Genomic DNA, 15,239 nt, shown 5'->3' with positions numbered 1-15,239 from the left:
AGCCCCCGGGTCCTGAAAGCTGATCGCTGTGTTTGTTGAAAGAGCGGCTTTGTGAGGATGCCTCTGACTGCTCTTCTGAAGAGCGCTCACTGTCTGTTATGACTAAGAAAGAGTGGCCGAGTTTTCATCACCCGAGGAAGATAAAGCGCAGCCTTGAAAGGAGAGAAAATGCTTCAGTTTGAAGTTAATTCTTTTTTTGATTACAAGAGAGGCGATTGTTCTGCCTGGGCAGGCCCAGTTATTGTGTGCCGTGTGCTGGGTGTTGTATTCCTGGGGTTTTCAGATGGCTATTGTAGCGCTCTCATGCTCTCATGCTTTCAGCCTCCCGTGTATTGGATACTTTTGTTTTGTCGGTTTCAGAATAGCTTGCCTATCAGGCTTTCCTGATGCGGGTCACTCAAGGTGGGCTGCAGTGGGAGGGTAGAACGTGTGGGTAGATGTGGTTGAATTTAGTTGCGTTGTGGGCGAGCGTCTGTCCTTGTTTCAAAGCCCAGTGTGTAGGCCGCTGGCGCTGAGAGGAGAACGTAGGCAGGTTTTCACTAGTTTGCATGTGGGTAGCTATCACTGTAACGTTAGCTTTTGTGCACTCTTCCTCTTCACTGCAGAAGCTGTGTCCACAGTTTGGTCTTTACCTTCATGCGGTGCAACCAATTTGAAGAGTGAAATCCCCACCACATGGAACAAACTACTCATTAACTCCCCCGATCCTCCCCCTCCACCCTTGTCGCACCCTTTACTCGGGGGGGACTAAAGCCAGAGAGGAGGATTGAATAAGTGAAAGAGCTGCCAGGGGAGAAAAGGAGGGAAGAATGCAATGTCCCAGTCTATGAGGGATTCCATTTTTTTGGCCCTTCCACAGTAGGACAGTAAGTCACCAGTCCCTTTGTTTACCTTTGATCTCCCGGCTGAGGGATTTGGCACCTGACAGACCTCTCACTGTTTGAAAGGAGGCCTGGTGAGAGAAGGCCTGGCCGAGTGGGACACCGAGATAGAGGTCACATCCACGTTACTCCAGCATTGTTTGAAAACCCAACGTAAACCCAATATATATATATATATATATTTATAAAAAAACACCTCTGGATTTCAAAAAAGCTGAAACTAAAATCCAATACCTAGACTGGAGATAAACGCTGCCCCAGTATTTTCATTTTTTTTCTTCTGGTTCATACATTAATTTAATTAAATGAATAAAGAATTTCTAAAACTCCTCATATCAGCGGACTCTGGATCTTGCAGTAATACAACTATAAAACATGATTTTGTGAACTATCCAAATTGCTCTCAGTAAATTACAAATATTGCTTTATAGAATAAACGTAACTTTACAAAAAACCAAGATCTGCTTTGACCCAGAGAATGACAGCCACATTAATCACAAGTTGCCCATTACTATCAACACTATTGAGTAATGTGTACGTCTGTAAATACAATCTTTTTTTATATTAAATTCTTTTCTTTTTTTTCAATTGAAACATGTACTCTGGTCGTTGCCAGAGGCTGAAGGAAACTGGGCCAAACAATACAGTAGCTGTGGAAAGTTATGGGATGAAGCGGTCTAGGAAAGAAGCGGAAAAATAGGGTGAGACTTTTAAGTGAGGATTTGATGAGATCTTCTCAGAGCAGAACCGTCAAAAACTAAATACATGTGTGTTCATATGTGTGTGACTGTACTGAGGTCTGGCCTGGACGCTGATAAATCCAGAAAGTCTTAGGGGAGATTCTTCAGTAAAGCCATGGTTTCTCAGACCACCCACTACTGTGGTCTCTGCCCTTACACTGTTGCAACGCACACACACTCTCTCTCTCTCACTCACACACACACGCAGTCATCGTACTAATAAGAAACAAACTCTTTGGCTGTACTTTGATGTTTCACCTCTGTCTTTCCTGCGACAGTTCGGTTCTTCAGGGCAACGACTGCTATAAACAAAGTCATACGCTGACATCACAGTTTTCACGTTTGATTTTTTTTTTTTTAAACCACAGATCAAGACGCCAAACGCCCCCTTGTAGTAAACAGGGATTTGGTCAAAGAACTGTGGGACAGCCAGTGGGGAGTCTGAGGTCAGCCCTGGACAGCTTTAATAATTGATGAGTGCAAAACTCATCAAGTGTGCACGGTTTGAAGTAGAAGCCCGCACTTAGGCTGCGTCCCTTTAAAGAGGATCAGACTCATCGGCTGTGAAGCATGGGACTCAATTAACTCTGCCCCCAGCTCTGAGGGGAGGGGGCGTTTACCCAAACAGCTGTTTGACCCTGCTTTCAACTCTGGACCCTTTCCTGGTCAGCGCACATGTACAGACCCTTGCAGCAACTTCAACAATAACCCCACCCTCCTGGTCAGCGCACATGTACAGACCCTCGCAGCAACTTTGTGCTCCGTCACCAGGAGCGGTCACAACCTCTTCAACAATAACCCCCCGCCCAATTCTGGTGTCCTTCTGGCTGTAGTGATTGGGACTGAGACACTGAAAGACGGTTTCAGAGATAGAGAGATAACACCGAGCTCCTCCCGACTAATCTCTCTTCTTTTCTTTGGCAATTGTGTTGAAAGAAGCGTAGGCTTTGCGCACCCCTGCAGCCACAATCAAAGAGGCCCTCAGATTGGTGTTAGTGAGCGAAGCTGCGAGGATTTAGCCTCCTGATTAAGTTAAGAGGGAACGGGCCGAAGAATGGCTCAGCAGGTAGCAGCTAGTCCACCAGGTTAACGCCACGCTACGGCGGCCGCTAATCCTGCTGCTCCTGAAGAACGGCTGCAGGGCAGGGAGCCTGGTCCAAGGGAGGGATTTCCCAGAACTTTGGAGTGTTTGTGGAGTTCCTCTACTGTTTGTTCATGTCATCTTGTCACATGGTTTGTGGAATGTTTGTTTTTGTTGGAAGACGGTCTTGCTCTTCAACTGCGCTGCGTGTTCACATAAGCACCGGTTTGATCTCCAGAGCTGTGCAGACATGTGGGAGTTTGTTTGTGTGACTTCTCCGTTCTACGTAGGGATCCCTGATGTATTTACGACTGTGGCATTAAAATGACTGCCTTAAGACACCAGTAGCGGCACATGTGTACGAGACACAGGCTTCGACATTCAGTTGAATCACAGGGCGGCACATGTGTACGAGACACAGGCTTTGAGATTCAGTTGAATCACGGCTTTTCTTCTGCAGACTGAAACGTTAACTGTCTAATTTAAACTTTAAAAAAATCAAAAACACACTTTGATGGACGCACAGACAGACCGCTGTGTCTCGCTAACTCTCCGAACCTCCAAACCCTAACGTGATTTGCTCCACATTGCCAAGCACACGTTGACTGACAGCTCATTTGGTCCAATCGCTGTTGCAACAGTGCGCGCCACACCTGTAGCAGAATTGTTCCTTTGTCCTAGCCGTCTAGTTCAGCGCTCAGGGAGTGAAATCTCAACCTGTCGGGCTTCTCCTGCAATTACAGAAATGGATAGGTGAAGGAGAAACTACATGTAAGAGGAGCCCTCCAATCAAACTGTCACTCAGACGGTAGGCCAGCTCTGTCAACAGGAGTAGGAAAAGTTTTAGAGCGAGGTGTCTACGTTTGTGTTTTCAGTCCACGCAGAGTGAAAACCAGTCCTGTGAGAGTGACAAAGCTGCTGCTGTGCCAAAAGTGGTGGCATTTTGTTTGTTAAATGGTCTGAGATGCCGTAGGTTCTGGTTTCACTCCAGTTCTTCCAGGCCTTTCAGTCAGAGCATTGGTTGACTTGACGAGCTGCAGTTACCTGATCTTCTGTTTTTCTCTGAAGGAAATGGTGACTTAAACGGCCTTTCTGGAATGTTTGCTGAGTGAGGACAGGGGTGAAAGTGTCGAAGATGGGAAATGAACACAGGGAAGACAAAGAAAAGTGCCCTCAGGGCATGTTGTTGTTTTCTTGTTGCTAATTAGCGGAGATGACATGAATCTTTCTTCTCCTCTGCTGTAAAATATCAGCTCGGAGCCAAGTGCAGTAATGAGACAATCATCTCTCATCATCTAAATGTTAACGACATACTTCCGAAAAACCCGTGTGTCTGCTTCATGACCTTTTGATGTCATTTTAAAAAAAATCATATTTTGGTGCGCACAAACACAATTTGACTGTTCAAGGCTTTACAGACAGGTGTTTTTTTCCTGATCGCTCTGTGTTTTCTGCTTAATTATTTACTTGCGTCATGAATGAGAACAAACAACAGACTGTTATCATGTTTAACTTATCAGCTGAATTAAACACCTGTCTGTATTGGTTTATCTTGTCCTTACAATTACAGCACAGATGGCCGATTTTTTTTTTTTTTTGTATTATTACCATCATGTGAACACATGACTGTGAGAGTTGGCCTGTGTTCAGAGTTTGATATGGTGACACTCTGTCCTGGTTTTCTCAGGGTATTACCATAACTTACGATGACATCACTGGGCTCGGATTAAAACATGAAAATGCACGAAGAATAGCAGACAAGAAAGTAACAGTAGAATGTATCAGGTATTAGGGCGTGTCGTCACAATCTCACTTTCACTACTGGCTCTGGTCTGATGAGATTTCAGAAGTTTTGGTCGCCTTTGTTTGACATTCATTCTCTTGGGTTTATGTCTTGTATAATTTCATTGTGGCGTTTTATATATGATCAATATCAGTGGTTCTCAAACTTTTTCTACTCTGTAGCACCTGAGAAAACATTGATCTCTCTGAGTACCACCATGATGACCAACATTAGAATACAGCAGCAGAGGCCTTTACTGTCTTTAAATGTTGTATTAATTGTGCATGGTATGTTTCAGATTTATTCAACTGAAAATGTAAATGTGAAAATATGGTACACTAGAGTCGAAAATATGAATTTTCCCCGTGTACCACTACAAAGCACTTGTGTACCACTGGTGGTCAGTGTACCACAGTTTGAGAACCACTGATGTATATGACGTGTGTGTACAACTGGACAGAGTTGACCAGAGTTCTCAGTTAGTCACCTGTGCTCCTCTGTGTTCCTCCTCACAGCCTGTAAGATCGGCTACTACCGAGCTCTGGCCACCGACGGCTCCTGCTCCAAGTGTCCGCTCCACAGTTACTCGGTGAGGGAAGGCTCCACCTCCTGCGTCTGTGACAAGGGATACTTCCGCTCGGAGACAGACCCGGCGTCCATGCCCTGCACCCGTAAGTGGACCCACATGCAGCACTGGAACATACAGATGTATAAGGCAACGGTTTACATTGATTTGTAAACAGGTCCATTTTCTTTTACCACACACACACACACACACACACACACACACACACACACACAGTCTCCACTGTTTGACATGCAACCTGAAATTGCATCCTCACACGCACAGTGCAGGCTGCGGCTGGTTTAATCGGCGTCTAATAATTCCAGGTGGTACTTAGTGAGTCACGGCGACACAGAGCTAATAAGGGTATTAAACCTCCGCATCCCAGACAGAGCAGGAAGGGAACAATGGAGGCAGAGACACGGAGATTAAAAACTGAAACAGGCGGCGAGGTAAAAGAAAAAAAGGTGGGAAGAGATAGAACGCTGAAACGATTGAAGAGAATAAATAAGGGCTTCAGGTCCCAGGAAATCACTGAGGCGGGAGAAGATGCTCTGCTGTATTTCTCGCCGCCTGTGTTGACTGTGTGAGTCAAACCCTGATGAATTTGGTTCTTCCTAACCCCAGGCCCCCGTATCACCAAGACCTCCACAACAAACAGAGTCTGCAGTCCTGCAGCACAGTGACGCATCATCGGTTCTCAACGTTTGGTTCCTCTCTGGTTTAATCAGTTCTGGCAGGAATGTAGACAAAGAGGCAGAAAGAAAACTCTAATGCAGTTTTTTATCAGCAAAATTAGCAGCAACGGGACATTGACATCAGGCAGTTTAGTATGTGTTAGCATTTGTCATACAGAAATATAAATAGCTTAAACATCTGTTGGAGTGTTTAACTCCTGACTGGACCACAGTGATGGAAGGATAATACACCGGGATCGACTGTGGAATTCAGTCCAATTAAACAACGTCAATCAGTGTTTATTTGAGTTGGATTTTCTGGCTGTTATAAAATAACATAAAATAATTATTAAATAAATACAAAGTAGATTTATTATCTAATATTTTATATATATATAAGCGTAATTATTTGAAAAAATAATAATGTTTTTGAAATAAATATATTTGATTTTTTTTAATCAAATCGGCCTGCTGGCATTTCAAACATAATTTTAAAATAAAAAATAAAATAGTCTTTATATTGATTTTTTAAATTTAGTTGTACAGTCCTTGTGGCCATTCATTTTATTTTAGTTATTTGTATTTTTTTAAAAAGTAGCTAATAAATTTAAAACCCAATTTTTTTTTTTTTTCAATCTTTTTGAATTTCAGTAAACATTTTAACAATTGCTCCCTTTTCTTTTTCCCTGATAGGTCTTTTTTTTATAATTTTACTACAAATAATTCAAATAAAATGTGTAAGAAGAAATAAAACTATAATACAGTTATGGCCTATAAATATGTATCCAGTGCTGCTCTGGTACTGTCTTTATAGCTAATTATTTTTTATATGCTCTGGTTTTTAATTAAAAGTGATAAGCCCTCAGATTATTCAAATATATAAAAAGAAAATAACCAAAGTGGCCCTGGATGTTTCGGAACATCACTAATGTATTGAGTTACAACCACAGATTTAATGGAAGCGATCGGAGCTCATCCCCATTGTCCCGTTAGTCACCGTGGCATGTGAGCCACGCTGCAGCCGGCAACAGCTGTCAAAGCTCATTACTGGGCTCATTTCATTGGCCCTCGCGCTGCTGCTTTTTGACTCCGCCGCTAACTCCACTCCGAGGAAGTGAACATTAGCCGGACTCTCTCAGCAATCCTCGTCAGCTGGTCAACATTTGACCTTTCACCCTGTCCGTCGTCTGCTGTTACCCTTCTCCGTGCATTTTTCGCTGCTGCTCGCCCTCATGTGGGAGCTCTGTAATTACACCTGTCACTCATACAGGGGGTTCGTAATTCACGTTTTGTTTTCAACATCTCTCTCCGTATCTCAAAAACCAACTCTGAGTCACGAACGGAGCAAATGAAAGAGGAAACCTCGCTGTTGAAGCCATTTCCCAGTTAGACCTGCTCATTATGGCGCTGGGAAACAGCCAGAGTCTATTGTTATTGGAGAACGTGTGTGTGTGTGTGTGTAGGAAGTTGAAAAGTAAAACTAACTTATATTTCAATAGGAACATGTTCCTCCATTTCGCTGCTTGTTTTTCCTCTGTTTCTGTGGGCGTTATCAGCCAGCGTCCACAGAAACAGCTGCACGTGACTCCAGCTGTTTTTCTGCCTTACTTCCAGCACCTTGTATCGATTTGTGTGAATGGCCTGGCGCAGTAAAAGAGTTCCATCAAGTTATTTTTTTAAAAACATTACGCGTAGATTGTCTTTTCTGCCACAACCTTCTTGACAACCTCCGATGGTTTATTTTTATGTTCCTATCATGCTTTTCTATTCCCTGGCTCGTCTCCATTGTTCTCGCTGCCTGTTTCATCTTACTTCGTGGCGTTGTTACGTTCATAAACTTTGCAGCCCTGCCAAGATCGACACATCTCCCAAGACCCATAAACAAGTGTGACAGAACTGACCTTTTCGCATGAAGTCATCGGCAGACATTTTATATTACCTCCAGTATTTTGCTCATCTTATAAAAAAAAAACCTCCTCCAGTTTACAGCTTTAGCAGACTGTGGATACCGGGTCAGAATGGTTAAAACATCTAAATGTAAGTGAATAATAAAATGCATACATAAGCTAACAGAGCAGTAATGAGGACCAGCACAGACACCCACGAGACCTGCTCCCTGTGCTGTGTTCACTTTATACAGGGGAGGTTTTCTCCATTTTGGGATTTCAGCTGCCTCTTGATGTGATTGTCAGATTTTTCCTGCAGTTTCTTTCTCTACATTTGGTAGAGAGGCTAGTGGGGAAGGGTGGAGTGAGGGCTGAATGCAGCGCAGGTGAGCCGGGTTCGTGGGCTGAATGAATCCCAGCCGGATGGTAATGGCAGGGTCGACGCTCTGTCTAATTTCTGTCTGCCTGCTGCTCTGGCCCAGTGCAGCGCTCAGCTAACAATTACTAATGAAAACAGACATAAAGAAAAAGAGAGGGGGAGAGAGAGAGAGAGGGGTATGGAACTCGGACATGCAGGGAGCATACAGACAGAGCAAAAAAAAAAGGAGAATGTTAGTGGAGTAAATTGAGAAAGACCAATTAAAAGTGGGAGGAGGGGGAGTGATGGAGGTGAAGGAAAGAAAGAAAAACATCTTTCAGCAAATTGCACGGTTGTAAATGTACGGAAAGGGAGCTGAGGGGGAAAAAAAGGGGAGAAGACTGATTTTTTTTTTTCCTGGATAAAGTTTTGACGTTTGACGACGAGGAGAGTTCTAAATTTTCGGTGATGCATTGAGCTAATGGGGTATGAAAGATATCAGAGCATTGTGCTCCTGCCTCTTCCTGTGTCATTCCTTCTCCCACTCCTAGGATTAATTATGGGGTGTCAGTCACAGCCGACGGCTCTCCCACGCTCCCTTGCTCCCACTGTTCATTCCGGGCGAAAAAGCGACAGGTACAGCCAAAGGTAGTCTCTGTACGTAAGGACTGGTGGAATGTGTTAAAGACATTATAAAATCATAAAGTTTTACAGCCCTGTTCAAAGGCAACAATCACAGAAGAAAATAAAAATCTTTGTACGTCATTTATAAATACACACCGACTTGTTCCCTCTTGCGGATGGAGGATGATGTCTCGTCATTTAAGATGTCATTAGAACGTGCAAAACAAATTGCACAGCACACTGGGAATAAAAAGATTCCAGTGGCGTCTGTGTGTTTAAACTGGTCCTCAACACACCTTGCTTTTCCAACGTCTACAACCACATTTCTTCATCCTTGTTCTAAAATCCATAAATTCTCATTTTGGAAATGTCTGCACTTTACATTTCTCGGTCCCATTATTTGTAAAAACACAGCTGCGTCTGTTGTAATTTAGAAATACCCAAGGCTGTATTTTCATCTCATCCGATGAAAAACCAGGAGTCCTCCACTGGTTTGGAAAATATCTTGTTAACTTTATACACAAAAAGTAGCTACACCAAAGACCTGGAATTAGCTGCTAGGACTTCGAGATCTTCGTTAAAGAGTTTAAGGCTCCATCCTTGGATGATAACCAGGTTCCAACACCCATTCTTTATGTGAAGAATAAGGACTAATTTTCCAAAGAGACAAAAGATCATTTTAATAATAATTTGTACTTTATTGATCTCCCATTGGAGGCACCAAATATGTGGTTCCTCTGGGAATCAAACACAGGACTGTCAGGCGTGCTATCCGCTATGGAACCACCATCTTTAGCGATACTAGTCATGGAAGTGCAGCAGAATATTTGCTCAGCAGCAAAAGTTTAGATATCGACAACATCAATCCACAGACCTGTCAACCCCCCGGTGGAGGAGAGACCCAGCTCAACCTGCCTCATTAAACATCGTGAATTAACTCTTTTCGGCACCGGTGCCTGAATCTGACACCGATTCAAGAACTGTAACTCACTGGAAGTTACAGTCGCTGGAAGCTCACGAACAATTTGGCATTGGTTGGCTGGAAGATTTACATATTCACAAATCTGCAGGAGCTCCGCTGTACTCGGTCGGCTAAAGCTGCACCAACTCTGAAAGGAATGCCTGCATGACGTCAACTTAACACAGCGTCTGAAGTCTCACCACAAAGAATCTCAGTTTTGATTCTTGTGAAGAGCTGAGCTCATCATGACCACCACAGAGTTTCATTTCTTGAGCGTTGTCTCTAACATCCTCTGGATCCACAGCACACACACTGACAGAAACAGTCAAACAGGGTGTGTCGGTCCAGCCGAAGACAAACGACAGGTTCCTAACCGGACAAAACTGCAGTGGGAGTTGGTGGAACTTGCTCACTTTGCTGATGAAGCCTCTGTTCTGATGAAGACTGATTGTAGCCACCTTTTTTTAGAAACCTCATCTGTAACTTGCTTCCACCCTGTGAGAAGGGTGGGTGAGGTGGATGAGAGAGGGAGTCAGGAATAGTGGTCAGGAGGAGACGGGGGGGGAGGGGAGGGGGGTACAGCGCTGTGTCGAAATGTTAAATGAGAATGTATTAATAGGCTTTCATTGAAGGATGTGGTAGAGAAAGTTGAATGATGCTAACGTTAGCACGATTACGCAGCGTGTCATTCATGGCAGGTCGGTCCGTACGATTGGAATCGTTCTACGATTGTGTCAATTGTCGGAGAATTCTACACGTGATTAAAAACCTTACCTAACAATAATCGCTTTTGTTTCTGACTTAGCTTCTCTCGTCCAAGGACATTTTATCGAGTCAAGGTCACTGCAGTCACTTCAGTTTGGACAAGTGAGCATGTCAACAGATAAATTCTTCATTTTCTTCCTTTAAACTCTAACCCCCCCCACACACACACACGCACGTCCCATGTTCGTCCTTTACTGTTTTTGTTCAACTGCTGACTGAAGGGGTGGCGCCTGAATTCATCAGAGGATTAACAAATCCTAATTCACATTCATTGGTTTTTAAGCCAGATAATCCACTCGCGAATGCGTTTTGCGTCTAATCAGCCTATTCCAGAGTTATTACCTGTGGAATAATGGAAAGACAAAAGCGCGTGAAAATCTGCCGACGTCTCCCAGATGCACACATCTGTGATCACTCGTCCTACTGAAGGACTATCAGGGACCAGAAAAGGTGTCAGCGGGAACTGTAGTTAGAATACGGCAGCAGTTAAAGATCGAATAACGAACAAAACAGTAAGATTCGCAGCTGAGAATAAATGAATCCATGCAAAATAAATCCTAGTTTTCTGGAACTGTTCCTTTTATTTACAGTGTCTTTTCTGTCCAAAACCGTCCACAGACAGGGAATGTCTCATGAAGACGGGAAAAACGGAAGCGTGCTCACCCTTCCTTGCGTGACCGTGTGCACTCGCTGCCTCACCCTGTCCCTTCACCCCCGCTCTCTGTGAAATCACTCATTGTCACTCTGCTCCTCCAAAAATAACACTGATAATTAATTTCCGTTGTGAAATGAATCGTGTGTGGACCGAGTGGCTTTCATATTTCACCCTACATCGATCCCCCCCAGCTCGCTCGCATGCGGTTCATTAGTCAGGGAGAGAAAGAGCAACACACAGAAGGAATGCAAGAGAGATTCCAGTCAATGACTGTTTGAAGGCACTGCAAAAAAACAAAACAACAACAAAAAAAAACACATTAATTACAATAGATCTGACATGCAAAGTGGGATTGATGAGTCGGCGTCACACCTCGGCGGAGCCGCTCCCACGTATAGAACTTCAGAGTTAGGGTTTTTACATCAAAGTCCCAACGTAATAACAGGCTCCAAAGCAAACTTTCTCTAAAGTTCTTGAGTGTGTGCCATAAAGTCCTGCTGTTAGGACCAGGCTGCGGGCTCTACGCCGGCTACGGCCGATTCCACATGTGAATGGGAAAGAAATCTGCTGCCATATTGGGTTTCAGTTAACTTGCTGGATTAACTGAAGTGAAACTAGACCCTCCCTCACTGCTATGGACGGGACATTAAAACGCAATTTGAGAAGTCTCAGCCCTCGACCATGGAACGACCCACTCAATTATAGGTTCACATGTCTGTTAAATGTACGTGTGGGGGAAATGGTTTCATGGTATATATTTTGTTGGAATAACAAACAGCTTTGGTGATTACTGAAAATACTTTTAACTGTTTAATTGGTCATAACTGCTCATCGCCCAAATCACTACTTAAAGCAACGCCATTTTTTGTGTTATTTTGACCTCTTCCGTAGGTCCTCCGTCTGCGCCCGTCCACCTCATCTCCAATGTGAACGAGACCTCCGTAAACCTGGAGTGGAGCGCACCCCGGAGCTCAGGAGGTCGTCAGGACCTGACCTACAACGTGGTGTGCAAACGCTGTGGACCGGACGGCCGACGATGTCAGCCCTGCGGCAACGGCATCCACTTCAGCCCGCAGCAGCTGAGCCTGAAAGGAACCAGGGTGTCCATCAACGAGCTGCAGGCCCACACCAACTACACCTTCGAGGTGTGGGCGGTCAACGGAGTGTCACCTCAGAGCCCGGGGCCTGAGCAGGCCGTGTCAGTGACCGTCACCACCAACCAGGCGGGTGAGTCCATCAAACAGAAAACGTTGAAAAAAAAAAGGAAAGACTGTCGGTGCCCACAGAGGAAGTTATTTCCTATCACTATTAATTATATCAGACTGAGTCCTAATGAGACGCTGCAAATGACATGTTGTCATGAGCGATTTATGATTGGACTTCTCTTCACCCTGTTATTTAATGCAACAGCTCAATTATACCATAAAGAGTCTGTTGTCTGGTCTGATGCTGCTTCATTAATGCATGTTCCTCTGTGTTAATGCACTTCGTACTTTATCGAGTTTGCTCCTGCTACTTGGTCTTCTTTCCATTGATCTTATCAAATATTCATGTTATTAGTACACACTGACAGATATTATTACTCAGCCGGCTGATGCAGGCCGTCTCTGTGGCTGCGATGTTCAATTCAAATTTGAATATGAGTGAAGTTGCAAAGTGATGAGTGTTAGCTTACGTACGATGCAGGGCGCATGTTCATTAACCCCGGCTTCGAAACAGAGATGTTCTGGGGGTGTTTTTTTTTTTTTGGGGGGGGGGGAGACATCTGCGTGTCAAAGCATGTTTATCAAAGCTGTGAATAATTTGGATGACGGCGGGGCGATTACTGAGGGGCAAATGATGAATTCTCTGCATCGGGAAATCATTTTCTGCCATATTTCATTGGAGTTTTGCATAATTAGGCATGAGGAGCCCAGACTGAAGACAGGGGGCACTCTGCTATATTTAGCCCTTGAACTAATGAATTAGATGAGTTGTATTGATCTGTGGAAGCTTCATTACAAATGCTGCTGGATGGCGTGTGTTTTGTGTGCATGCGTGTAATTATGGAAGAAGAATACGGCAATGAATACTGGCCGCTCCTCCAGAGCTGGAGAAGAGCCCTCCAGCCTGGGGTGGCGTTCAAACCCTCCTGTTGTTTTGTCATTTGACCATTTTGTAGCTGGTTGTTGTGCAAATAGATTTTATTACCCCGGCCCTTTTTTCTTCATCTCTCCTCCTGCCCTCCTCTCACAGCCGATCATTACCTCGGTCTTCTTTATTGCCCTGCTCTTGGGTGGTAAGCCAAGTGCCCTTTTGTGTCTCTTTTTTCTTTATCACTAATTTCCATTCCCGGGAAGAGAATATGGTGAATAGAGCTTGGACTGGCAATTTGAGGACACAGTGACTTGATTTATCAGCGAAGGTCAGGAAGATGGAGATGAATGGAATTGCAGTCTGTGGGAGAGCGGTGAGCGCTGCCAGACAGGCATGTGTGGGAGCTGTAACGTAGCACACCCTTGAGTCAAGGCTGAGGCCTCGTAAAGTGTGTTAGAAGCCCCGTCCTACACACAGATCTCGGTATATTGCTAATAAAGGGACAGTTAAGGTTTTTGGTAGGGCGCTTGTGTGAGATCACTGAACCGTGACTTGGCCGTGGGCGCTGTCATTGATGAGAACCAGCCTGTGGACTCGTCTGCCTGCCCTCTCGGCAGACCTGACTACAGGTGGAGGATTTAAGAGAGAGGGCTTTTAGCCAAACGTCTCCTTTATTAAATTTACATTCGCATAGGGCTAAGATTTCAGGAGAAAGTTTATTCTACATAGAAAAATATGTAATTTTACTTAATGACACAGGAGTGGATGATTCATTACTCCCTCCACCAATAAAATCAACCATTTTCTTAGATGACGCTGAACACTGCCGCCTAACTGTGAGATTAAGAACTGCAAGTGCAGATTTTGATAGCAGCTAAATTTCGGGGGTATTTATAAGAGAATAGTGAGCTGTGCTGGTTAAGAGATGCTGAGGTGGAGGTGGAACAGAGGAGACTGGGAATGAGGTGGAGGTGGAACAGAGGAGACTGCTGGGATTCTCACTGGGAGTGACCAGGATGGTCAGTTAACGTATGGTGGAGCAGTTCGGAGATAAAGCTAGAGAGAGATGAGAAATCTTTTTGACATGTGCTGAGGGGAGAGTGGGTATTTTTTAACAAAGAATGTTGAAGATAGAGCTGCCAGGCAGAAGGAGAAAAGATTTATGAACGGAGTGGAAAGGAACATTGAGATGGGTTAGTGTAACGGACAAGGGTGAGAGGGAGACAAATGATCTGGGTGTCGAGACCTGAGGAGAGCAGCAAGAAGATGAAGAAGAAGAATCCATACGGACAGACCCGGGGTCCATCTAAGTTTCTGTACCTCAAACTTAAACCACAAACAAAACTATCATCCCCACATCAACCCGTCATTTCTTAATCCATAAAGATATAAAATTGCAACTCAGATAAGTAACCAAACAGAGAACAGACCCTACAGAGAAACATGGGACAGTGAGTAGACCGAAGAAACCTCTCCTGTATCTTACAACTCCAAGTCTACAGAGGCGTTAGGCAATCTCACGGTGGACCATTCTGAGGTGTGTGTGTGTGTGTGGATGTGTGTGTGTGTGTGTGTGTTTGTTTGGAAGAAACTGCCTTCTGCAAGTGAAAAAATATGTAGCACAGTATGTTTTTACTCTCATGAAAGAAGCCATTTCACCATCAAACAATGCTTCTGTTAGTCTTACTGTGTGTGTGTGTGTTTGTGTGTTTGTGTGTGTGTGTTGAAGAATAACTCCAGACTGATTGGATTTCTTACTGCTAATGCTCAGTAGGGGCTTTGGAAGCTCTGGTTACAGCCGCTGGTAATCCAGCCAGTGATCTGTGGCAGTCCCCTCATCCAGACACCGTGGATTAGCCATTTATTATGATGGATTTATTAGGATTTATTAATGCTGCGGAGAACACAGCCCCGCCACAGTTCAGGTTTCAGCTGCACAGAAACCAGTGAGGTAGGTGAGGCAGGTGGGGAGGGAGAATTATGGCGGTAATGGACGGAGTCGGAGTGAACAAATGTGGGGAGACAAAAATCAAACGTCTTGTTGATTGGCTGTGTGACCAGAGAGCATCTGTGTCCGTACGAGGAGGACAGATTCTCCATTTCACTAAAAAACAATTCCAGCCTCGTAAATCAGACGGGGTGTAACCCTTTCACCCGAGTTGGATGAAGAAATGGAAGGAAGAGCGA

General features: G+C 44.3%; 1 protein-coding gene and 1 long non-coding RNA gene across 4 annotated transcripts in view; one reads left to right on the top strand and one right to left on the bottom strand.

Moving 5' to 3' along the window:
• Positions 1-15,239, top strand: part of LOC103377960 (ephrin type-A receptor 4) — a 57,775-nt gene that overhangs the window by 20,066 nt on the left and 22,470 nt on the right. For both annotated transcript variants that reach the window (XM_017032054.2, XM_008308965.3), the window contains exons 4-5: positions 5,001-5,156; positions 11,868-12,203. In XM_017032054.2, the coding sequence (XP_016887543.1) occupies positions 5,001-5,156; positions 11,868-12,203 (492 nt within the window). The remainder of the gene's footprint in view (positions 1-5,000; positions 5,157-11,867; positions 12,204-15,239) is intronic.
• Positions 1-15,239, bottom strand: part of LOC103377959 (uncharacterized) — a 34,526-nt gene that overhangs the window by 10,815 nt on the left and 8,472 nt on the right. For both annotated transcript variants that reach the window (XR_521466.3, XR_003049505.1), the window contains exon 2: positions 4,973-5,178. This is a non-coding gene — a long non-coding RNA (uncharacterized LOC103377959). The remainder of the gene's footprint in view (positions 1-4,972; positions 5,179-15,239) is intronic.

Source organism: Cynoglossus semilaevis, chromosome 4 (assembly GCF_000523025.1).
Source record: "Cynoglossus semilaevis isolate Cse_v1.0 chromosome 4, Cse_v1.0, whole genome shotgun sequence".
Lineage (NCBI taxonomy): Eukaryota > Metazoa > Chordata > Actinopteri > Pleuronectiformes > Cynoglossidae > Cynoglossus > Cynoglossus semilaevis.
The sequence above is the reverse complement of the archived record's forward strand: the minus strand, read 5'-3'. Positions and strand labels throughout refer to the sequence as shown.